Raw genomic sequence first — 24,992 nt, 5'->3', positions numbered from 1 at the left:
TTCGACTAGAGGATGCAGATAAGGCTGGGACACATTCGACTAGAGGATGCAGATAAGGCTGGGACACATTCGACTAGAGGATGCAGATAAGGCTGGGACACATTCGACTAGAGGATTATAAGGCTGGGACACATTCGACTAGAGGATTATAAGGCTGGGACACATTCGACTAGAGGATTGTAAGGCTGGGACACATTCGACTAGAGGATTGTAAGGCTGGGACACATTCGACTAGAGGATTGCAAGGCTGGGACACATTCGACTAGAGGATTATAAGGCTGGGACACATTCGACTAGAGGATTATAAGGCTGGGACACATTCGACTAGAGGATGCAGATAAGGCTGGGACACATTCCACTAGAGGATTATTGGGCTGATTCGTACCACATTTGTCTATTGGATAAAGCCTCGTCACAGACTGTCTTACTGCAGAGTGCACAGACCAAGCTGACTGCATCTCTCTCTCTCTCTTTGCAGTATTGTGCATATTAATATATACATATGAATTCATGTTGATTGCACATGTTCCTGGCTGCAAGATGAGCTCTTCTGACACCAGTTATTAGGGGTGGGGGGGGGGAAATCGATACACCATAGTATCGCGATATTTTGCCTGACGATATTGTATCGATATTTTTTTTTTTTGCAGGCCATGCCATGACAGGCCACCGGGCATCTGCCTGAAGCGCCCGATGTTGCAGTCCGCACCTGTAGTGGCGTATTGAGTCCAGAGAAGCTTAATAATGTAGCCTACGTGTGGGGCAAAAACAAAACAAAACAAAAAAACACTGCATGTTTTACTTCCGGTGAGGTCGAGGAAAAGGTAGGAAAAGGAGTTAGACAATATATCGAAATATCGCAATATTCAATATATCGCAATATCGCAATACTATCGTATCGTGACTCAAGTATCGTTTTAGTATCGTACCGTGGGCATCAGGTGATTCCCACCCCTACCAGTTATATTGTTAAGTGTGTGATACCCCACCCTTGGCGAATCCTCTTATGTAAGCATAATGTACGACAAATAAAAAAATAAAATCCTGGGTTGCATGTGTGATGCAATGCGTTTTCAAACCTTTATAACCCAAACTACGAAGCCATCTACAAAGCGCATTTCTATGCAAACCCACGCTAAGGAGTTGATGCTCTAACTCAGTGATTCCCAATTGACGGTGGGACGTGGATCAACGCCCCCCACGTCTCCTATAAAAATATGGGAGCCACCGAACGTGTACAACCCATTCCACCGACCCACTAAGTGGCGACAGTCCTCTCCAGACTAGAAAAAGCGGAGCCAAAACTGCAGGGGAACGCGCGAGGAAACCATTCTCATACTGTAAAATGGATTGGCGAAAACGCTTTCGCTTTCGCGCTGAGAGCTGGCGGTGGGGGATTGCAAATTTGCATAATAGATTATGGGTGCAACACACTTTGAAACACCGGCAGAAAGCCCACAATCGCACGCAGCTTCATTCCAGCTGAGCTCACAACCGAAAGGAACGAGCCCCATGCAGACTCGCCCAAAGAGCGGCCGCCAGCAGCCAGGCAGAGCCTCGCTTGTACCGCTGCAGCCACGGAGGGAGGAGAACACACACGGAGGGAGGAGTTTGAAGGAGAGGGGGGTTTCCTGCTGCTATGGAGGAAATTACTGTTCAAAACTATTGTTTAGTGGTCTGACGTCTTACGCCAAAAATAAATGGTTAAAGTGACTGTTCTATCGAATTTCACAAAAAGCTATTTATCTCAGCTTAAATTTTCAGACGCTGAAACCATGCTGTATTCTACTGCTAATGCCTACATAACTACTAACTCTACAAACTAACTCTTTTAGACAGAGAAAGCACACATTCTATTAGTTCTTTTGAGATATTTTGTGTTCACAAAATCTTAGCAGAAAAGAATCCTCGGCTCTTCAAAGATGAGCCAGAATCCTCAAAAAAAAAACTTGGCAGAAGCTACCTACAGTATTGAAAAAACGGCTGGCAGTGAATGTGTTAATGAGATGTGTTAGAGAGGCCTACTAAAAGTTTAATATAAGTTTAATATAACAACTTTATGAGAATTATGGACACACATGAGTGAGGGGGTACTATCGGCATGGTAAAACAGCTCAAGGGGTACATAACACAAAAATGGTTGGGAACCACTGCTCTAACTCACCGGTTGATCTGGGTTCTGCTGGCTGTTGGCGGCGCTGCTGAGGATCCATTGCAGGTTCTGGTCCGACATGACCAAACTCGACGGCAGCATGTTCTGGGTGGGGGCTATGGTGATGGTGGCGGGGGTGGGGGCCACACCGGGGCCAGCAGCAACGGGGCCTGGGTTGGTGGCCAAAGGCACGGGTGGAGGAGCCACAGCCGGTGGAGCATCTGTAGTGGTGGCTGCGACGACGGAAACAGCGGCGGTGGTGCCTGCTGCTGGCACTGTGGCGGTCAGTGCTGGAACCGAGGGAGGAGGAGCAGAAGAGACAATGGGCGGTGCTAGAGGAGTGGTCTGGGCAGCGCCATCTGGCTGCAGGAATGTGGATGGCATTGCCACGTAGTGCTGTTGTGGGGTGACGTGGTTCGGCGCTTGGGCCGGAGCCTGGGCAGCCGGCACGCCGGGAGTCTGCTTGGGGCCTGTTGTTAGGTGGACGTAGGGGCCTGGCTGGCCCGAGCTGACAGGTGCGCTGACGGAGGCAGCAGGGGTGGAGGTCTGAGAGGTGGAGGTCGTCTGGCTGAGTTGGGAAGGAGCCTCCGGGACCGCGGTCGTGTGGCGACAAGAAGACAAGGAGGTAGGATTGAGGGAGAAGGAGAAGGAGAGGAGAGGCGAGGCGTCGGTCACCCCCGGGTGGGCATGGGTCTCCAGGCTGAAGGTTTCAGCGAGGCTCTCTGAAGGAGGAGAATAAGCCGCCGGTCAGTGGAAGAGAACATTCAACTCAATTCAAACTGACAGGTTTTTAAAAAAGTACTTGCCGTTGGGCTGGGCATCGTCTTGACTGACACTATTTTCAGGACTCTGGAACATGAGCTCAAATATTTTCACAGGGGTCACATTGTTCAGGTCCAAATTCTGAGCCTGGAATACAATTATAGAGGTATTTAATAAATAGATCAAGTGAGCTCACTATCTATTAGGACAGCCATAGATGGCCTTAATTACTCAGGATATGAAATGACACAATTGAGCCTAAGGTGCCAATTGTTCCTGTTGAGGAAAACAATATATTGAGCATATCAGACAGATCATCTTCATCATCGTCAATCAAATGGCTATTTTGGCAGTGCTGGAGCAAAGGCCACACTTACATTATGGATGTTCTCTCGGAGCTCGGAGTCTGTAGAAATGAGGCTTAAGTCACTGAGGCACAGCGAGTGATTTGCATCCTGCAATGAGAGACGAATAGGCCATAATTAAACCTGCCACTGCATATGGGATGGGACAAGTGCTGAATCATGCAAACAGGTTCAATGATTATTTTGATTATTCTCAAACTGGGCCTTAGTTTCCTATTTTACTTTTTTTCTTTCATGCCGATTGTGTTCACAATTTCCTCACTTCACCGTCGCTTTACCCATCTCCAGTTTGCCGGGAGCGCTGCACTAAAACACACCCTTTGAAAGCAATAACTCACACTGCAGTTAGATATCTTTAAACGGGCAACTAAACAATTATCACAACATTTCAATTATAATACTCCAGCGTGTCCAGGACTGTACACAGGTGGTAAACTGACTGGAGGGGAGGGGGGCTTTAAGTCAAATTGATTCAAGAAACACCCTAGATATCACCAGACGGAGACACATTATTCTTATCCTGGAAAATAGCACATTTGAAAAACAAATGAATGAAGGTGAATAATATGGGGCACTTGAGGTAATGTTGCTCTAGAACTGTATAGAGCAGTGGTTCTCAAATGGCGGTCCGCAGACCCCCCAGGGGGCACTTTGCCAGGGGGTCCGCGAAAAGTTTTCAGGTAATTTTTTTTTTAATTAAAAAAGAAAAAATGCTACATGTTACTTATTCCTTCTCAAACTACTTCCTACATGGTGCTAGTCTATCAAAATATCTTGGCTGTCATTGATTGTGTTGCATAGTGGTTTTCTGTACTGTTGACAAATTGTGATATTGTAAGTCGCTTTGGACAAAACAAAAGCGTCTGCTAAATGACGTAATGTAAATGTAATGTAATAAAATATATATATATATATATATTTTTTTTTTGCAAAATCTTCATAGTTCAACAAAAATAGTTTATGCTTTAAATCTAAAATGGTTCATGGATTACATTCTAATAACAAACCTACATGTATCAAATTAAAAGTCAAGCACGTTACCGTGGAAACAATTAAGCTTAGCCCAAAATCACAAATCATAATGAGGGGGTCCCCGGTATATTTTCTATCTTGTAAGGGGTCCTTGGCTGAAAAACATTTGAGAACCTCTGGTATAGAGGACATGACCACTATGCTGGAAAAAGAGACAAATAGTCCGAAGTAGCTGTGTGTGGTGTGACTTACTTCAGAGAGTGGATGGGTGAGGGTGACAGTGAACGGCTGGCCCTTGTCGTGGCCTCGGATGTGACTCTTGAGACTGTACGAACTGCTGAACATCTTCTCGCAGCCGTCACTGGGACAGTTGAAAGGCTTCTCCCCTGTGGGAAGAGTGGAGGGAGGGAGGGATGAGAAGAGGAGGGAGAGAGAACATCAGGTGTTAGTTTGAAACTTTTTATTTTGGAGAGGAAAATGCGGGAGTTGGAATTTTCCTAGATCTTTCTCAGCTGCACTTGACCATATCATGGGACAGGACAATAGTCTAGATGTGATCAAACTAGAGTGTAGTACTTGTTTGGTCAAATGAGGTGATATAAACGCAGAGCATCTCTTAATAACAGCTATATTCCTACCCATTTGACCAACAATAGAGTCTATATTGCTTTGTGAATCACTGAATCTCACTGACTCACGCTGGAAAAGGGGCGGCACCTCAGGAGGAGGAGAAGCGCGGTCGGAAAATCACGTGTTGGACCACCGCCAAGATTGATATCGTCATGGCGTGCAGAGCCGCCGCATTAAAAACCCAGCTCGGCCCGGCTTGGAAACGTTTAGACGGAAGAAAATGCCACTAGTTTGTGGATATTAGTGGGATTTTTGGCCAGTCTAAAAGGGGCTTTAGACAAACTGAGGTTACATCAAATAAACCAGTACCTGTGTGTGTCCGTACATGTGTTTTTAGGTGATGACTTGTATAAACCAGTACCTGTGTGTGTCCGTACATGTGTTTTTAGGTGATGACTTGTATAAACCAGTACCTGTGTGTGTCCGTACATGTGTTTTTAGGTGATGACTTGTATAAACCAGTACCTGTGTGTGTCCGTACATGTGTTTTTAGGTGATGACTTGTATAAACCAGTACCTGTGTGTGTCCGTACATGTGTTTTTAGGTGATGACTTGTATAAACCAGTACCTGTGTGTGTCCGTACATGTGTTTTTAGGTGATGACTTGTATAAACCAGTACCTGTGTGTGTCCGTACATGTGTTTTTAGGTGATGACTTGTATAAACCAGTACCTGTGTGTGTCCGTACATGTGTTTTTAGGTGATGACTTGTATAAACCAGTACCTGTGTGTGTCCGTACATGTGTTTTTAGGTGATGACTTGTATAAACCAGTACCTGTGTGTGTCCGTACATGTGTTTTTAGGTGATGACTTGTATAAACCAGTACCTGTGTGTGTCCGTACATGTGTTTTTAGGTGATGACTTGTATAAACCAGTACCTGTGTGTGTCCGTACATGTGTTTTTAGGTGATGACTTGTATAAACCAGTACCTGTGTGTGTCCGTACATGTGTTTTTAGGTGATGACTTGTATAAACCAGTACCTGTGTGTGTCCGTACATGTGTTTTTAGGTGATGACTTGTATAAACCAGTACCTGTGTGTGTCCTTACATGTGTTTTTAGGTGATGACTTGTATAAACCAGTACCTGTGTGTGTCCGTACATGTGTTTTTAGGTGATGACTTGTATAAACCAGTACCTGTGTGTGTCCGTACATGTGTTTTTAGGTGATGACTTGTATAAACCAGTACCTGTGTGTGTCCGTACATGTGTTTTTAGGTGATGACTTGTATAAACCAGTACCTGTGTGTGTCCGTACATGTGTTTTTAGGTGATGACTTGTATAAACCAGTACCTGTGTGTGTCCGTACATGTGTTTTTAGGTGATGACTTGTATAAACCAGTACCTGTGTGTGTCCGTACGTGTGTTTTTAGGTGATGACTTGTATAAACCATTACCTGTGTGTGTCCGTACATGTGTTTTTAGGTGATGACTTGTATAAACCAGTACCTGTGTGTGTCCGTACATGTGTTTTTAGGTGATGACTTGTATAAACCAGTACCTGTGTGTGTCCGTACATGTGTTTTTAGGTGATGACTTGTATAAACCAGTACCTGTGTGTGTCCGTACATGTGTTTTTAGGTGATGACTTGTATAAACCAGTACCTGTGTGTGTCCGTACATGTGTTTTTAGGTGATGACTTGTATAAACCAGTACCTGTGTGTGTCCGTACATGTGTTTTTAGGTGATGACTTGTATAAACCAGTACCTGTGTGTGTCCTTACATGTGTTTTTAGGTGATGACTTGTATAAACCAGTACCTGTGTGTGTCCGTACATGTGTTTTTAGGTGATGACTTGTATAAACCAGTACCTGTGTGTGTCCGTACGTGTGTTTTTAGGTGATGACTTGTATAAACCAGTACCTGTGTGTGTCCATACATGTGTTTTTAGGTGATGACTTGTATAAACCAGTACCTGTGTGTGTCCGTACATGTGTTTTTAGGTGATGACTTGTATAAACCAGTACCTGTGTGTGTCCGTACATGTGTTTTTAGGTGATGACTTGTATAAACCAGTACCTGTGTGTGTCCGTACATGTGTTTTTAGGTGATGACTTGTATAAACCAGTACCTGTGTGTGTCCGTACATGTGTTTTTAGGTGATGACTTGTATAAACCAGTACCTGTGTGTGTCCGTACATGTGTTTTTAGGTGATGACATCTATAAACCAGTACCTGTGTGTGTCCGTACATGTGTTTTTAGGTGATGACTTGTATAAACCAGTACCTGTGTGTGTCCGTACATGTGTTTTTAGGTGATGACTTGTATAAACCAGTACCTGTGTGTGTCCGTACATGTGTTTTTAGGTGATGACTTGTATAAACCAGTACCTGTGTGTGTCCGTACATGTGTTTTTAGGTGATGACTTGTATAAACCAGTACCTGTGTGTGTCCGTACATGTGTTTTTAGGTGATGACTTGTATAAACCAGTACCTGTGTGTGTCCGTACATGTGTTTTTAGGTGATGACTTGTATAAACCAGTACCTGTGTGTGTCCGTACATGTGTTTTTAGGTGATGACTTGTATAAACCAGTACCTGTGTGTGTCCGTACATGTGTTTTTAGGTGATGACTTGTATAAACCAGTACCTGTGTGTGTCCGTACATGTGTTTTTAGGTGATGACTTGTATAAACCAGTACCTGTGTGTGTCCGTACATGTGTTTTTAGGTGATGACTTGTATAAAGCAGTACCTGTGTGTGTCCGTACATGTGTTTTTAGGTGATGACTTGTATAAACCAGTACCTGTGTGTGTCCGTACATGTGTTTTTAGGTGATGACTTGTATAAACCAGTACCTGTGTGTGTCCGTACATGTGTTTTTAGGTGATGACTTGTATAAACCAGTACCTGTGTGTGTCCGTACATGTGTTTTTAGGTGATGACTTGTATAAACCAGTACCTGTGTGTGTCCGTACATGTGTTTTTAGGTGATGACTTGTATAAACCAGTACCTGTGTGTGTCCGTACATGTGTTTTTAGGTGATGACTTGTATAAACCAGTACCTGTGTGTGTCCGTACGTGTGTTTTTAGGTGATGACTTGTATAAACCAGTACCTGTGTGTGTCCGTACGTGTGTTTTTAGGTGATGACTTGTATAAACCAGTACCTGTGTGTGTCCGTACGTGTGTTTTTAGGTGATGACTTGTATAAAGCAGTACCTGTGTGTGTCCGTACATGTGTTTTTAGGTGATGACTTGTATAAACCAGTACCTGTGTGTGTCCGTACATGTGTTTTTAGGTGATGACTTGTATAAAGCAGTACCTGTGTGTGTCCGTACATGTGTTTTTAGGTGATGACTTGTATAAACCAGTACCTGTGTGTGTCCGTACGTGTGTTTTTAGGTGATGACTTGTATAAAGCAGTACCTGTGTGTGTCCGTACATGTGTTTTTAGGTGATGACTTGTATAAACCAGTACCTGTGTGTGTCCGTACGTGTGTTTTTAGGTGATGACTTGTATAAAGCAGTACCTGTGTGTGTCCGTACATGTGTTTTTAGGTGATGACTTGTATAAACCAGTACCTGTGTGTGTCCGTACATGTGTTTTTAGGTGATGACTTGTATAAACCAGTACCTGTGTGTGTCCGTACGTGTGTTTTTAGGTGATGACTTGTATAAAGCAGTACCTGTGTGTGTCCGTACATGTGTTTTTAGGTGATGACTTGTATAAACCAGTACCTGTGTGTGTCCGTACATGTGTTTTTAGGTGATGACTTGTATAAACCAGTACCTGTGTGTGTCCGTACATGTGTTTTTAGGTGATGACTTGTATAAAGCAGTACCTGTGTGTGTCCGTACATGTGTTTTTAGGTGATGACTTGTATAAACCAGTACCTGTGTGTGTCCGTACATGTGTTTTTAGGTGATGACTTGTATAAAGCAGTACCTGTGTGTGTCCGTACATGTGTTTTTAGGTGATGACTTGTATAAACCAGTACCTGTGTGTGTCCGTACATGTGTTTTTAGGTGATGACTTGTATAAAGCAGTACCTGTGTGTGTCCGTACATGTGTTTTTAGGTGATGACTTGTATAAACCAGTACCTGTGTGTGTCCGTACATGTGTTTTTAGGTGATGACTTGTATAAACCAGTACCTGTGTGTGTCCGTACATGTGTTTTTAGGTGATGACTTGTATAAAGCAGTACCTGTGTGTGTCCGTACATGTGTTTTTAGGTGATGACTTGTATAAACCAGTACCTGTGTGTGTCCGTACATGTGTTTTTAGGTGATGACTTGTATAAAGCAGTACCTGTGTGTGTCCGTACATGTGTTTTTAGGTGATGACTTGTATAAACCAGTACCTGTGTGTGTCCGTACATGTGTTTTTAGGTGATGACTTGTATAAACCAGTACCTGTGTGTGTCCGTACATGTGTTTTTAGGTGATGACTTGTATAAACCAGTACCTGTGTGTGTCCGTACATGTGTTTTTAGGTGATGACTTGTATAAACCAGTACCTGTGTGTGTCCGTACATGTGTTTTTAGGTGATGACTTGTATAAACCAGTACCTGTGTGTGTCCGTACATGTGTTTTTAGGTGATGACTTGTATAAACCAGTACCTGTGTGTGTCCGTACATGTGTTTTTAGGTGATGACTTGTATAAACCAGTACCTGTGTGTGTCCGTACATGTGTTTTTAGGTGATGACTTGTATAAACCAGTACCTGTGTGTGTCCGTACATGTGTTTTTAGGTGATGACTTGTATAAACCAGTACCTGTGTGTGTCCGTACATGTGTTTTTAGGTGATGACTTGTATAAACCAGTACCTGTGTGTGTCCGTACATGTGTTTTTAGGTGATGACTTGCAGCGAAAGCTTTGCCACAGCCGCCGTGGTCACACCTTGAAGGAAGGATCAAACAGATCATCATGTCAAACACACAACATTAGACTCAATACATTTTCAATACATGATCATTTATCTACAGTAAAGTAATGCTGCAGGTAGGCGAGTGAGCCTACCTAAAAAAACGAAAAATTTTGTTTTTTTTAACCTGCAGCCCTCTCCTCACATTAATTATGATCTGACGACTCACCCAGTGTTCTCCTCAGTGTTTTTTTCCGTCTTAGGCGTTGTTTTGAGATCAATACTCTCCAAGCCAGTCCTAGAATGGAGCTCCGTGGGGGCCAAGTGGCAGCGCGCGTTTCCTCCATCTATAGACAGTTTTATTCCCGTTTTCGGATCCCTAAAGAACCAGCAGACTGCTATTGTCCCCCGGGCTCTTTACAGCGGTAAAGAGCGCCGAGCGGTAGTTGTTACAGGCATGCCAGGAATCCCATTTCCGCCTGTCGGGTCAGTGAGACTTTCCTGACGAGAGTTGTGTCTCACTGACCCGACAGGCGAAAATGGGATGCCTGTAACCACCAGTGAAAAGAGCCCGGGGGAGAATAGCAGTCTGATCGTTCTTTAGGGATCAGTTTATGACGATATGCGTCGACAACGGGAATAAAACTGTCTATTTAGATGGAGGAAAAGCACGCTGCCACTTGGCCCCCACGGAGCTCCATTCTAGGACTGGCTTGGACACTATTGATCTCAAAACAACGCCTAGGAGGCACAAAAACGCTGCGGAGAACACTGGGTGAGTCGTCAGATCATAATTAATGTGAGGAGAGGGCTGCAGGTTAAAAAAAAACTGAATTCTCCTTTAATCTACATGTTATGTACTGTAGGCAACTATCAGGTGCAGTAAAAGGCACAAGAAGTGCAGATTTGTTTTTCCAATATTTCCCCTGCCGATTTTTTATCCCCCATTAGTGCTAATTTTAATTTATTTATCCTGGTTGCTGCTCCACCCTCTGCTGATCTGGGGAGACCCAAAACTGGCTCAATGCTTCCTCCGAGACATGGGCAGTTAACCAGCCACTTCTTTTCACCTGACAGGGGAAGCTTCACTGGTAGGACATAGCACGTGGGAGGTTCACGCTATTCCAACGAGTTCCCCTCCCTCCGAACAGGCGCCCTTAACGACCAGAGGAGGCACCACATCAGCAACCAGGATATTGCATGTTTTGGTGAAGGGGTTCCTATATGAAGGAAACCCCTGGGAGGCACGGGGAGAACATGCAAACTCCAGACAGAAAGGCCCTTTTTGACGACCCGACCCGGGCGGTGGGCACTCGAGGACATGCGGACGCGCACGCACTCCTTCAGCGTTCACGGCGTCCCAGGTGGGAATCGGACCCAGGACCTTCGAACTGTGAGGCGACAGCGCTTACCACTGCACCACCCCACCCCCCACAAGAAGTGCTGAATAGTGAACCTCACTAAACAGTTTGATCCGCTATGCAACAGCAGCTCCCCTGTCAACACGTGTTAACTACTTATAAATCCAGAGGCATAGCTATCATTAAAATAGACTAAGGGAGCTGTCTACCAATGGCTATGGAGAACACTGGTTCTTAGAGGTGCTCCAAAAAATCGATTCTGAAAGGATCGCGATTCTTAATGCCACGATTCCTGGATCGATTCCAAAACTCCCAAGAATCGATTCTTCTTTGTATTGTAATTTTATTTTTATTTTTTTCTTAGTGCACCTGAAGGCAACATGCAAGATACCGGCTGAATAAGTGTCCAAATGTTCATGTCATTTGTGTACTGTACTGCCACGGTGCCACCACCTCTTGCACTTAAGAACTCTGGTTAATGTATTCCCCCCAAAATCTATAAATCCTTCTCAAAGTCTACAGATCCCCCCCAGCCTATAAATCCATCTTATCTGAAGAACATAAGGGGGGAATTACCCCCTAGTTTGCAAAATGAATTTAGGCCCTGACTGTAATACTTCAGAAGTTGAATTTGAAGTTCAGCATTAACACATTGAGTGCCACAGCGCTTCAGTAAAATTGTCTGCAGCCTGTGCCAGATTCACTTCCATTCAGTTGAAAACAGCTATAGAATTTTTTCTATTAGGGCTATATTGATAGGGCTGGACTTTAATGAAACATTGAACACTCCTGCTTCTTCCAAAGAAGAAATTTTGTTTCTAGACAGTTCCATTATGAAATGACAGCCTTTGAAAAAAGTGCACTTTCAAGGGTTTTCTGTCGTTTTTTTTTACTTTCCAAGATATAGTCCCTTTTATGAATACCTTTTGCACTCTAATTTCGAGCACATTCACTGACTCTGGCTGGTGTTTTCTGATGTGGTGGCGTGTGGTGTGGTTTCTGTGCAGCCTGCGTGCCCCCCCTGAGGTGGGTGGCGCAGCTTCCGTGTCGATGTTTAAGGTGGCGCCGTGTGATCCCTTGAAGGGATTCATGCTCACTGGCTGGGTACGACCTTAAACAGCAGAATTATGGAATAATATGAATTATGATTTTAGGACGTGCACAGACGTCCTTGGCACTGAACGTTACTTTTTTTTAGGACGTGCACAGACGTCCTTGGCACTCAATGTGTTAATACATTTGTCATTTTTTGTCTTAGATTTACCTTTGTGTTATTGCAATATAAAACTACATAATTGAGAATCGATTCTAGATTCTGGAATCGAGAATCGTTGGAATCGAGAATCGTTGGAATCGAGAATCGTTGGAATCGAGAATCGATTCTGGAATCGGATCGTGACCCCAGGAATCGGAATCGGATCGGATCGTGGCTTAGCCGGATCGGAGCACCCCTACTGGTTCTTCTCTCCGCGGCAGATGTCTTCCTCCTAGTGAAGGATTCAAAGCCAGTGTGACGATGACATTGCTCACCGGAATGGCTTCTCCCCAGTGTGCGTGCGAATGTGCTTCCTCAGGTCGCTGAGTGTGGTGAAGTACTTTGTGCATCCCTCCGAGTCACAGTTGAACGTCTTGCCCGTATGAAGTCTCTGGTGTGCTTTTAGTCTGCGGAGACAAACCAGGGGGTTTCATTAAACCACAAGAGGGCGGCTTAGAGAGAGAGAGACAAACTAAGCACATTGCGGTTAAATGCTAAGTAAAGAGCGATTACATTTGACACTTAATTTCACACGGCCCGTGAAAGGCATTCAAACTCTTAAAGTCGAGCTGAACCCAAAAATGACTTTTCTTTTCTTTTAGTTCAAATACCTGGGTATGCAGTGCACCTATTTAATAATGTATGCAAACAAAATCACAACAATCTAATTTCTTTAGTTTTTCACACTTTTTCACATCAAAAGTTCATTTTTCAAGATTTCATTGATAACAGTAATGTACAGTTTGCTGACGTCACCTAGTACTATAAAATTTCTACCCCATTTCAACCAATCGTATCACGACATGCAGCTGTCAATCAAATTTCATCTAATCAAATTTCTGGATAATTTTCTCTTCCAAATGAAGTCGAAAATGGCGCCTAGTGCCTGTCATCTGGCAGAATTTCTATCCCATAAACTAACTACTAACTTGGCCAATTGTTAGAAACATGAACAAAAAACAAAAACTATAATCTCTAAGAATGCAAAGAAATGTAACTGGCTCGTTGAAACGCGCATCCGAGAGCTTGGTTGTCAGGGGTCGCACCTCGGAGATTCCAGGCCGACGTGCTGCACTCTCCGCTCGGCAACACGAAGGCAGCTGGCTGCCTGCGGGTCGCTGAGCTCCACTCCTCCCGTCAAAATGCTCTTCCCGAGGGGAGCGCCACAACACGACTGAATCGCACTCGATTTGGAGGCGGAACACGCCAGGATTGGCCAAAGCCCAATCCAGTCCGAACAGGTTCAGTTCCACTTTAACCTTTCCACATTCACATTACAAGGGAACCTAGATCCCAAATAAACAAACAGGTCAAATTCTACACAGGGTGTCGTGAAGACGTGAACTTTATGATTTTCCTTTTATTCTTAGTTTTTCCACTTCCTCTCCTCACCCAGTTCACTTCCTGTAGCTCACTTCTTTCCCTAGCTTTACTCCTCACTACTTAGTTATTTTGTTCACCTGTTGGTTCCCTCACTGATAGTCCCCATTCATTTCACCTGAGTTCCCTCCCTCCTTATTTAAAGTCTGCACTCCTCAGTTTCCTCCATTCCTTCCACACCAATGCATGGTGCGGCATGATGCACAGATAGTAGGGGTGTCACGATATTTTGTTGCATGATATATCGCGATATCGAAACGTCACGATATCGATATCGTCAGAAAAAAATTATATCGTAAAAAACTAAAAACAAATTTGCTCCTGAATAATAATAGAACAAATTTAGCAGAATCAACACGCATGAGTGAGGGGGTAGACTACTACTGGCATGGCAAAACAGCTCAAGGGGTACATAAGATTACATAAGTTTAGGGACCATTGAGCATGAGTTATTTAAGAAATAGATTGTATACTTTATTTTTCTTTCACCATGCAACAAAATTTAGTTTGTGACAGTGTGACACATTCTATTGCAAGAGAAGCATTATCTTCCATGTTGTTTTCTAGTTATTATAATAACAATTTCCAAAAACAGCATTTGTTTTGTATTTTGTGTATTTCAAATGAAAGACTATTTTTCCAGTATTTTCCCAGGGCTCCCTTGAAAGAGGTTTCGATTTCAACGGGACTCACATGGTTAAATAAATGATAAATAAATACATAAAAATTATTTACTTTTGTTAAAAAGAAATATTGTTAACTCATTGAGTGCCAATGACGACAGTTGTCGTCAATTCGAATACTAACGTAGAGTGCCAAAGACGACGATTGTCGTCAATTGCGTTTTTTGACGGTGGGACGTGGATCAATGCCCGATACATCTCCTGTACAAATATTGTAGCTATTGGAGGTCTATAACCTATTTTACCGACCCAGTAGGTGGCGACAGTGCTCTCCAGATTACAGAAAGGTCCAGAAAACAGGAGGAAAAAGCCGTGATCAAAGAGAAACCGATGCATGCTGCAGCCAGAGCCATATAGATTGCTCTGTCTGCAGCTGACGTTGTCTGCGAACCGCAGTCAATCCGCGCACACAACTGAGCTCCTCTGCCTCTGTCTGTCTGTCTGCATAGTTTCTTCACACGATTAGCCACCAGAAAGGCAGCACCCGATGCCGAAGGGCCAAACCTTTCCCTGCAGTCGGGGTTGACATTTCCTTGTCGCGCTGGGAGCCGCCCGGCGCACACAAACAGAGCTAGACTGGGTGCGTGAGGCTGTGTAGTGTGGGGAGGAGTTTGCAGCTGAGGGGGGGAGAGGGGGGTGGGGCACGCAGGCACCACACAACGACACCACGTCACTACATCATAAAATATTATCTTCAGACTCAGTGAATGTGCTTGAAATGCTGCATTTCACAAAAGGCGGAATAACTCAGCTTCTAATTTGAAAAGTGTCTTTTTGCTCAAAACAGCCTATCTTCTCCGGCTCATAACTAAAGAACGGAAAATGGGATCAATAAACTTTTTTTTGCAGATGATAGAAGAGAGTCTAATCGTTCTTTGTACGTGTTCGGTGTTTACATAGTAATATCACACAATATTCTGTGGGCCTCGAGAAATCACTGAAAACGCTCTGAAACTCTGGCACTGGGAGCGTCCGTTCTCCAAAAGTGGCTGGCACTCAATGAGTTAAAATATCGTATCGTATCGTTATTGTGAACCCAATATCGTGTATCGTATCGTATCGTGAAATTAGTGTATTGTGACACCCCTAACAGATAGCACTGGTTATTAGACAATAGACACTGCTAAGTATACAACAGACATGATTTGTGTCTTGACGTACCTGACCTGAACTCTGGGACACACAGCAGCACCGTAACAACAGTACCATGACGAAAACAAAATGTAAAGCTTGTGTTGAGGCTCACCTGTAGAGAGTGTTGAAGGCCTTCTCACAGCCCTGCACGTCACACTCAAAGGGCTTCTCCTTGGTGTGGACGCGCACGTGGATCTTCAGGCTGTAGGAGGTGAGGAAGGCCTTTCCACAGCCCTGCTGGTTGCACACGAACGTGTACTCGCCCCGGTGGGTCTTCTGGTGCGTGCGCAGGTTCCCCGCCGTGCTGTACGTCCGCGTGCAGCCCTCGAACATGCACTGGTAACGCTTCACCTGAGAGAGGAGAGAGGAAAGCAGAGAAGAAGAGGAGGAGGAGAGAGTTAAGAAGCAAGTACCGTACCTAATGATGGGGATTCAAGTCTGCACAGACAACTGCTACCATAATAGATCTTATTGGCTAACCCCGGACAGCGCCATATTGTTGACATACCGTCCTGCAGCTGACAACTATAGTAACGGCCTTATTGTCGTTTCTGTTCCATTACAAAATAGCGATAGTGATGACAGCAATAAAAACCCCAGAGTTGTTGTTTGTATGCTGCCGTTAGTGCCTGTAATAAATAAACAAAAGAAAAAACGAGGTGAACAGACTTTGCTGTGAGGAGCTGTCAGAAAGTTTCACCTGTCTCTCTCCTAACTATCCACACATCTCCTGTGCTGCTGACGTATCCTCCGTCTCGCTCCCTTCACGTCTGTGGACGGTAGAGATAAACAAACCACGGGGACTTTATTGCTGTCATTACTACAGCCATGCCTAACGCAGGTCACCATCCGAGCACAATTGGAACGATACAGGTAACGCCAACTTCAGTTCCATGATGCTCATAGCGTTACTGCTGCGAGGAGCCGATGGCTATGCCGACCGGGTGGTCCGCATAACGTTAGTTACAATTAGGCACATCGACAGTGTTTTCTCACTGCCAGTAGGGGTTGACAGATACTAGCTAGTCCGACCGGCACGCAGCCAGCGCTCGTCACTGCTCGTTAGAAATGTCCAAATAGGCGTTATTCCAATAAACGTGTCACATATTTGGATGTTACGTTCTCAGCTCAGTGGCCGCCCTTGTGGTTTGCGTGTCCGCCCTGAGACTGGGAGGTTGTGAGTTCGATCCCCGGCCGAGTCATACCAAAGACTATAAAAATGGGACCCATTTGCCTCCCTGCTTGGCACTCAGCATCAAAGGGTTGGAATTGGGGGGTTAGATCACCAAATGATTCCCGAGCACGGCGCTGCTGCCGCTCACCGCTCCCCCAGGGGATGGGTCAAATGCGGAGAACAAATTTCGCACACTCAGGTGTGTGACAATCAGTGGGACTTGACCTTACTTTACCTCATCCAAAAAAATATTAAAACTTTATAACCGTTTGTTTTTGCTTGAGAACAGCTTTTTGGCAAGTGTAAAAATGATAAAGGCAGGAGTAATCTACTTCCGGGTCTAAAAGGGAATAACGATGAGAAAAATGAGGTATGCAGAAGCCTCCTGATATGGGCAAATGATAAGGTGAATACAGGAGTAAACCACAGTGACGCTTAGGAAAAAGCTCTCTTTAATATCAACCAACCAACGATTTGATGCAGTATTTCACAAAGCCAAGGATCAAGTCTTATCTGAACAGGCTACTTGCACAACTCCACTACTTCCTGAAATGAGTAGGGCATATAAGTGCCACATTACGAACATTTATGGCAAAAAATGTCAAAAAAGCTCCAGAGCTGCAATTGGCTGCATCTACATCAGCTGAGCTTTTTATTTGTGTAGTACTGCAGGCGGCCTCTGCGCTGGTATTGCGCAATACCCTCAAGAACGCATCGTCTCAAACTGCCAACAGCGTCATGTGTGCTTGTGACCTAGCAAGTTCATTCTTCCAAGAACGACTAGCAAGAACGTTCTCCCCAAGAACCCAAGAACAAGAACGCATTCTTGGTATTGAGAAACGGCCCTGGTTTCCTGTCCTACACTATTGGATGAACTGATTAATGTCAGGTGTGCCTGACTGCTGCAGTCACAACAACAGTGATCAGGCACACCTGACATTAATCAGTTCATCCAATAGTGTAGGACAGGAAACCAAGATGCCCTACTCACTTCAGGAAGTAGTGGAGTTGTGCAAGTAGTCTATTCAGTTGAGCAATAAGAAGCCCCGCCCCCTCCGTACGTTGAAGCGACAGACTGAGTCAGCGTGACCTTTCAGAAGGGACCTGAACTCAATGACTCCGCCCCCCCATCAGCAGGCAGAGCGGGGGAGCGCGCGACAGCGCTGAATCTCACTTCTAACCCTCATGCAATACATCCAGCCAGTTCTGTGTCACAGCAGCACCAAGCTCCACTGCAGCGTGGCGTGGCAGTCTCCTGCTCTGGCCTGGGGCCATGGCGTGGCAGTCTCCTGCTCTGGCCTGGGGCCATGGCGTGGCAGTCTCCTGCTCTGGCCTGGGGCCATGGCGTGGCAGTCTCCTGCTCTACTCTGGGGCCATGGCGTGGCAGTCTCCTGCTCTGGCCTGGGGCCATGGCGTGGCAGTCTCCTGCTCTACTCTGGGGCCATGGCGTGGCAGTCTCCTGCTCTGGCCTGGGGCCATGGCGTGGCGGTCTCCTGCTCTGGTCTGGGGCCATGGCGTGGCAGTCTCCTGCTCTGGCCTGGGGCCATGGCGTGGCAGTCTCCTGCTCTGGCCTGGGGCCATGGCGTGGCAGTCTCCTGCTCTGGCCTGGGGCCATGGCGTGGCAGTCTCGTGCTCTGGCCTGGGGCCATGGCGTGGCAGTCTCCTGCTCTACTCTGGGGCCATGGCGTGGCAGTCTCCTGCTCTGGGGCCATGGCGTGGCAGTCTCCTGCTCTACTCTGGGGCCATGGCGTGGCAGTCTCCTGCTCTGGGGCCATGGCGTGGCAGTATCCTGCTCTGGCCTGGGGCCATGGCGTGGCAGTCTCGTGCTCTGGCCTGGGGCCATGGCGTGGCAGTCTCCTGCTCTGGCCTGGGGCCATGGCGATCAAAGCAGTCCCCTCTCTAGCCTGCATTGTCAGAGCACAAAGCTGGGAGGAGGAAGCTGTGCATTGGGGCCCCTGGACAAAGAGCATCTCCTTTCACAGCGAGTGTTATTCCTGTAACGTATTACCCTGCTCCTCTTAGAGATGGAGTTAAAAACAGGAGGCAGACTAAAGGTCTTTGCACACAGAGTCCGAATTGTTCGCTGCGTTTTTTTTTATCCGTCATCCGGAAGAAAAAAAAACGTCACGCACAGATACCTTGCACACTGAGTCCGATGCGTTAATTATCCAATATTCGTTGCGAAAATTCGCAAGGGAAAGAAAACTACCGCGATCCTATTGATCCAGAACAGCGGCTGGCAGTGTGTCTGTGTGGCTCTCTCTCTCACTCACACCCCCCCCCCCCACACACACACACCCCACGAAAAAACGGACTCTGTGTGCAAAGTCTTGAATTCACTGACATGAATTTCCACAGAAATGTCTATCAAGACAAAGTCTGTGCATTTGCCCCTGACCGCATTAAAAAGACAATGTATCAGTCAAAAACCGATAATAATGCTGACACAACCCGGCAGACTCAATTTTGGGCCCAATTTTCTTTTCCCTGTACATTAATGATCTTCCAGATTACTGTTTTAATGTAGATGTCCAGCTTTATGCTGACGACACAGTTATTTTCACAAGGGCTAAAAACCCAGTGGAGGCGGCACGTGTCCTATCTTCAGCTCTCTCTCATATCCAGGCATGGCTAACTAAATCTTGTCTCGTGCTGAATGCAAAAAAAACAGTTTGTATGTTCTTTTCTAAAAGAAACATTGCACCTCCGCGCTCCAATGTCTTCTTGGGGTCAGAGGAATTATCTGTAGTTAACGAGTTTAAATACTTAGGCGTGATGTTAGACTCCAACCTAACGTTTAGCAACCATATTAAAATGATCTCCAAAAAAATTAAATTCCACCTGTATAATTTCAGACAAATAAGGAGCTGTCTGTCCACAGACGCTGCGTTTTTATTTTTACACTCGATGATCCTTTCGCATCTGAATTATTGTATAACTAGCTGGTCGCTGACAGGAGTAACCATTCTCAAACCAGCCGAACTACTTTATAAAAAAGCCCTGAAAATACTAGATAAAAAACCCTTTTCTCATCACCACTGTCATGTCATACGTAAATATGGCATGCTAAGTTTTGAGAACTTTAGAAATTTCACCTCTGCCTGTCTAATATACAAAGTTCTACATGGACTGGCGCCGCCTCCTCTTGCTGACTTCATCAAATATCGTTCGACCGCCAACTCGACCCGTGTCACCCGGGCCATTACGAACAAGGTCTGTGAGGTCCCCTTTAGAAAAACTTCCTTTAGTCAGAAGACCTTATCCTTCATGGGAAGCACCCTCTGGAATAATCTACCTTCCTCTATTAGAGAATGCCCTAGTCTCGCCACCTTCAAAGGCCAGTTGAAAATATGGCTCAGATCAAACCAACAATGTGATCACAATTAACATACTTAACATATCATTTGCCATGTTTTGCAGCATGCTCTGTGTGTTTTATTTATTTTAGGTTTTACTAACCTTTTATACTATTAATTTTTTTGGTACTATTAATTGTGTGTGTTTTAATCATTTTTGGTTTTACTAACCTTCTGTACTTTTAATCTTTTTTGTACTATTAATTTTTCTTTCGCTTTCATGATTACATCAACCTGCCATGGGACTACAGGTGGAAACTAGCCCTTGGGCTATAACCTGGCATGTTTACTGTACGGCTGTACTGTTCATTAATGTGTAAAGTCCCATTCTTTAAATAAATGAATCTGAATCTGAATCTCAAAACACACACTGACTCCAGACACAATGGCAGGAGCTATCCAAAGCCAGGTGGGGTTGTGGTTATTTTTAACCCATTGATACCTGATGCAGCATTTGTGTGTGTATCCCTTTAAGACTGCGAACCGCATTCTTAAAGGGATACACACACAAATGAGGGATATACACTAGGGATGGGCATTTCTAGCAAAAACACTATTCGAAATTCGCTGGCCAAATTCGAATTTAATTCGAAATTCGAAAATAAAAATAAAAATGTAAATTTTTTTTTTTTTTTTTTTTTGTGAGTGAAATGTTGCATTGTCTCCCCTGATTCTAAGTCTACGGCTTTATTAATTAATATAAAAAGCTTCTGCTGTGGATTTTTAGCTCAAACAAGCATTGCACCACTGAAGTAAAGAACATGTTACATGACATTGACATTTTCGAAAATAAAAAACAGTTTTGACAATCATGAGTGGTTCATTAAATATTTAGTAGGCTCAGGTCTGAGTGCCAAAGGGGTGCCAAAGTCACCCCCTCTCCCTCTTCATGGGATTTCATCCGCCATTCATTTTTCCATAAACCTTGCTTAAAATGCTTATAAAAATTGTTTTACTTGCTCAAACCAAGCGATTTGACTATACTTAGAATCAGGGGAGACAATGCAACATTTCACTCAAAAAAATTTTTTTTTTTTTTTTTTCGAATTTCGAATTTCGAATTTCAATAATAAAAGTCGACCTTGATAATAACAACGATTATTCGAAAATTCGAAATTCGATGCCCATCCCTAATATACACGCAAATGCTGCATCAGGTATCAATGGGTTAAACTGTTGGCTGACGGGCGTCAGAGTAGCGCAGCGGTAGATTCCCTGCCTACCAACTCTATGCTCAAGGGTTGCAGGTTCGAGCCCCTGTGTTACCTCCGGCTTGGTCGGGCGTCCATACAGGAACAAATGGCCGTGTCTGCAGGTGGGAAGCCAGATTAAGGGTATGTGTCCTGATCGCGTGTATCACTTTTCCCAACCTGGTTTAGATGAAACCACGCCTGAATAGGGATGTAACAATAACCCGTTTTAATGATAACCGTGATCAAATTCCTTACGATAACCGTACCGTTTCAATTTTTCGTTATCGTTAAAACCGTGGTGCCGTGGTACTGTGATTACAGTGCTTTGAAAAACATGGTAAATACTCTCCATCATCAACCAAAGTTGGCAACAGTCTTCCCAGATGCAAACATACAGCCTTTGAGAAATGATTTCAGTGAGTGTATCAATCCTTTTTGGGTCTGAGTTTTCAATATAAAACTTTGGAAAATGATTTCAGTGAGTCTCTCAGTACTTTTTGAACATTTTCAGCAATTTTTTATGAATTTTATGAATAATACGATAACCGTGATAATTTTGGTCACGATAATCGTGATGTGAAATTGTCATACCGTTCCATCTCTACGCCTGAAATAATTTGATACTGCTTCTTCCTGCCCTGCCAAGCAAGCCACTCTGCCGAACTCATCCACCCAAGCGAGGCGCACGCACGCACACACACACACACACACACACACACACACACACACACACACACACACACACACACACACACACACACACACACACACACACACACACACACACACACACACACACACACAGCTTCCCCCTTATTCCCATCAGTGTCCTCCACCTCCTCTGACAACAAACTAGCGTAAAGAGCAGAGGCGACTCCGCTGTGCCCCGAATGTCTGTCTTTACAGCCAGGCAGGCACCGGTCAAAGAGAACTCTTTTGTGTTTTCCCCATTTCTCCTTCCTGAGCTGTTCAAATACAACTGATATCAAGCCGATTCAATTCCTGTTGAGTAAAGAATAGCTGAGAGTCTTAACTGACGAGCACTGATCTGAATGATGGGGTAGGCCAACGCTATTCATTTTTAACCTAAGGGTGTGGGAGAGATCAGTTGTTCAGCTAACAGGCATGTAAAAAGCCACAGTGGGAAGCTTGCTAAAGCATGTTAGCTCAGTACTATCCATCTCCCACACCATCGTGACTCTTCTCCACCAGCCTCCAACATGCATAGAGGAAAAGACCTCTCCAGGCCAGGACAAATTCAATGCTTATGCAAGAAGACTTACAGCAAGCAAACAGTGTTGGCCAACACTAGTCGACTATTAAAATAATCGTTTGTGGCGGCCCTATGTTGCACAATTCATCATGTTGATTTTAGCTTCCAATGACGATGATGGTGTAATTCAATAGTACTTTAAAGTCGAGCTGAACCCAAAAATGACTTTTCTTTTCTTTTAGTTCAAATACCTGGGTATGCAGTGCACCTATTTAATAATGTATGCAAACAAAATCACAACAATCTAATTTCTTTAGTTTTTCACACTTTTTCACATCAAAAGTTCATTTTTCAAGATTTCATTGATAACAGTAATGTACAGTTTGCTGACGTCACCTAGTACTATCAAATTTCTACCCCATTTCAACCAATCATATCACGACATGGCAGCTGTCAATCAAATCTTCATTTCAGGATAATTTTCTCTTCCAAATGAATTAGAAAATGGCGCCTAGTGCCGGTCATCTGGCAGAATTCCTATCCCATAAACTAACTACTAACTTGGCCAATTGTATGAAACATGAACAAAAAACAAAAACTATAATCTCTCTAAGAATGCAAAGAAATGTAACTGGCTCGTTAAAACTCGCATTCCAGGAATATCGTATTTACAGAAATAGCGTAAAAGGCGCGCGCTGGGAGCGTGGTTGTCAGGGGTCGTCTCTCGGAGATTCCAGGCGGGTACTCCGCGGATCCCACTCGCGTAGCACGACAACATTAAGACTGAGGACTGAGTCTACCTAAACATGTGTTGAGGCAAACTAACCTGGCGTCACCAGGCTCTCTCAAAGGAGAGAGTGCCTGGTACGCATTACTACAGGCAGGAAGACCCGCCCCCGCGTTCCGGTGGGTCTTCCGCTTTGTGTGCCGCAGTGTTTTCTTTTCGTTCCCCCATTTTACCATTTTGACCGGTGTGTCAGGCGGCGATGCCGTTATTTGGTTTTAGTTTGTTTGTTTTGTAGCTTTTTGGGTAGCTAGATACTCACGTCGCCCACATTTTCTGAAGAGAACGCAAGGATTGAGCGGGAGGCGGGAGCACAGCTGCACTTTGGTTCCAGGCGGATGTCGTGGGTGTGTTCCGCCCATACCCGGATGACACGGAATGAGGATTTTCCACCCAGACTAGGCAACAACAGAAAGAAATCAATCCACAAGCTATTAATGCTATTTAGGCTGTGAAAAATGCTACCTTATCTATAATGTGGAGACTCGTGGGTACCCACGCAACCCATTTTCATTCAGATAAATTGAGCGGAGAGGTCTAGCGGCCCCTTTGAAATACTTTTCCCCTCTCCAAAATGTAGCTTACGTTTGGAGCGTTATTTAACCCCCTTACCAGTGTTGGGGGTAACTCATTACAAAAGTAACATATTACATGTAATATATTACTTTTAGCAGTAACTCAGTAATATAACTTATCAGAATTCAGTAATATTATACCAGTTACTTTGTCAAGTAACTCAAGTTACAAATTGAGTTACATTTTATTAAATCAAAGCACATATTTAAAAAAGATACAATAATTTCCTAATCAAACTGTGTGTTTTTATGCAAATAACCACTATAGATGACAATAACAAAGGAAAATAATAACATTTAGAATTTTGGATTGTTTACACTGACTTCAAGGCGGTTTAAATTATTTTTCGGGATGGTTCCGGGGCGGCAATGTCATTCTGCTGCTGCTGTTGTTTTGGTGAAAGTAATGCAAAAGTAGTGTAATAAGTAACGAGTTACTCTACACAGAAAGTAATATTGTAAAGTAACGTATTACTTTCAAATGAAAGTAACTAGTAATATGTAGTATATTACATTTTGAAAGTAACTTGCCCAACACTGCCCCTTACTGACAAGCTAGCATGCCATGGGAATCACTGATCATAACATTTTATCATAATCTACTATTTGTATAGATCTGAGTTAAAAATGAAATGATGGCTTGCAAATACAAACTGTGCCACATGGGACCCCTGCCCCTCAGTCAGAGCAATGCAATAAACATTTTAATTCACCTGAAAAATCATTCATAAAAACTGTGATGAGTGCAAGATGCGCTAAAATACATTTACATCTTAGCGCAGGAAAGATTTGTGTGCGTGCCACAGCCACTCAGTCCTTTGGAAGAAATTTTGTTGTGAGTTGTGCAGCACTGCACTGCACAGTCCCACATAAAGTGTGATTTTGACCCCATCCAAAATGTCATGATTTCCAAAATGGAGTAAAAGCTCAACCAATCCTTCCCCTCAATTTAATAATCCATCCAATCAAAAAATATCTAGTATGTGAATTAGGCCTGCACGATATGAGGAAAATCTGCGATATGCGATAACATTGTTCAATATAGCGATGACGATACGACTTGCGATAAATAAACAAATATTAAAGTATGCATATTAGCTATACAGTTCCTATGTCTTTCTGCTTCAGTAATGCTAACATAGACCCCAAACATAGCCTATGCCCACTGAATAAAGAAATGAAA

General features: G+C 44.1%; 1 protein-coding gene across 1 annotated transcript in view; it reads right to left on the bottom strand.

Annotated features, from left to right (window-relative positions):
* The window catches only part of LOC310798955 (metal regulatory transcription factor 1-like), a gene marked incomplete at both ends in the record, with an annotated part of 37,592 nt that overhangs the window by 5,426 nt on the left and 7,174 nt on the right, over window positions 1-24,992 (bottom strand). The window contains 8 exons of the mRNA XM_083661511.1: window positions 2,165-2,870; window positions 2,955-3,061; window positions 3,292-3,369; window positions 4,504-4,637; window positions 5,191-5,227; window positions 9,700-9,736; window positions 12,593-12,724; window positions 15,627-15,865. Of these exons, the coding sequence (XP_083517637.1) occupies window positions 2,165-2,870; window positions 2,955-3,061; window positions 3,292-3,369; window positions 4,504-4,637; window positions 5,191-5,227; window positions 9,700-9,736; window positions 12,593-12,724; window positions 15,627-15,865 (1,470 nt within the window). The remainder of the gene's footprint in view (window positions 1-2,164; window positions 2,871-2,954; window positions 3,062-3,291; window positions 3,370-4,503; window positions 4,638-5,190; window positions 5,228-9,699; window positions 9,737-12,592; window positions 12,725-15,626; window positions 15,866-24,992) is intronic.

The sequence above is a fragment of the Poromitra crassiceps genome (genome assembly GCF_964638095.1).
Source record: "Poromitra crassiceps genome assembly, chromosome: 26".
In the NCBI taxonomy this organism is placed as follows: domain Eukaryota; kingdom Metazoa; phylum Chordata; class Actinopteri; order Beryciformes; family Melamphaidae; genus Poromitra; species Poromitra crassiceps.
The sequence above is the reverse complement of the archived record's forward strand: the minus strand, read 5'-3'. Positions and strand labels throughout refer to the sequence as shown.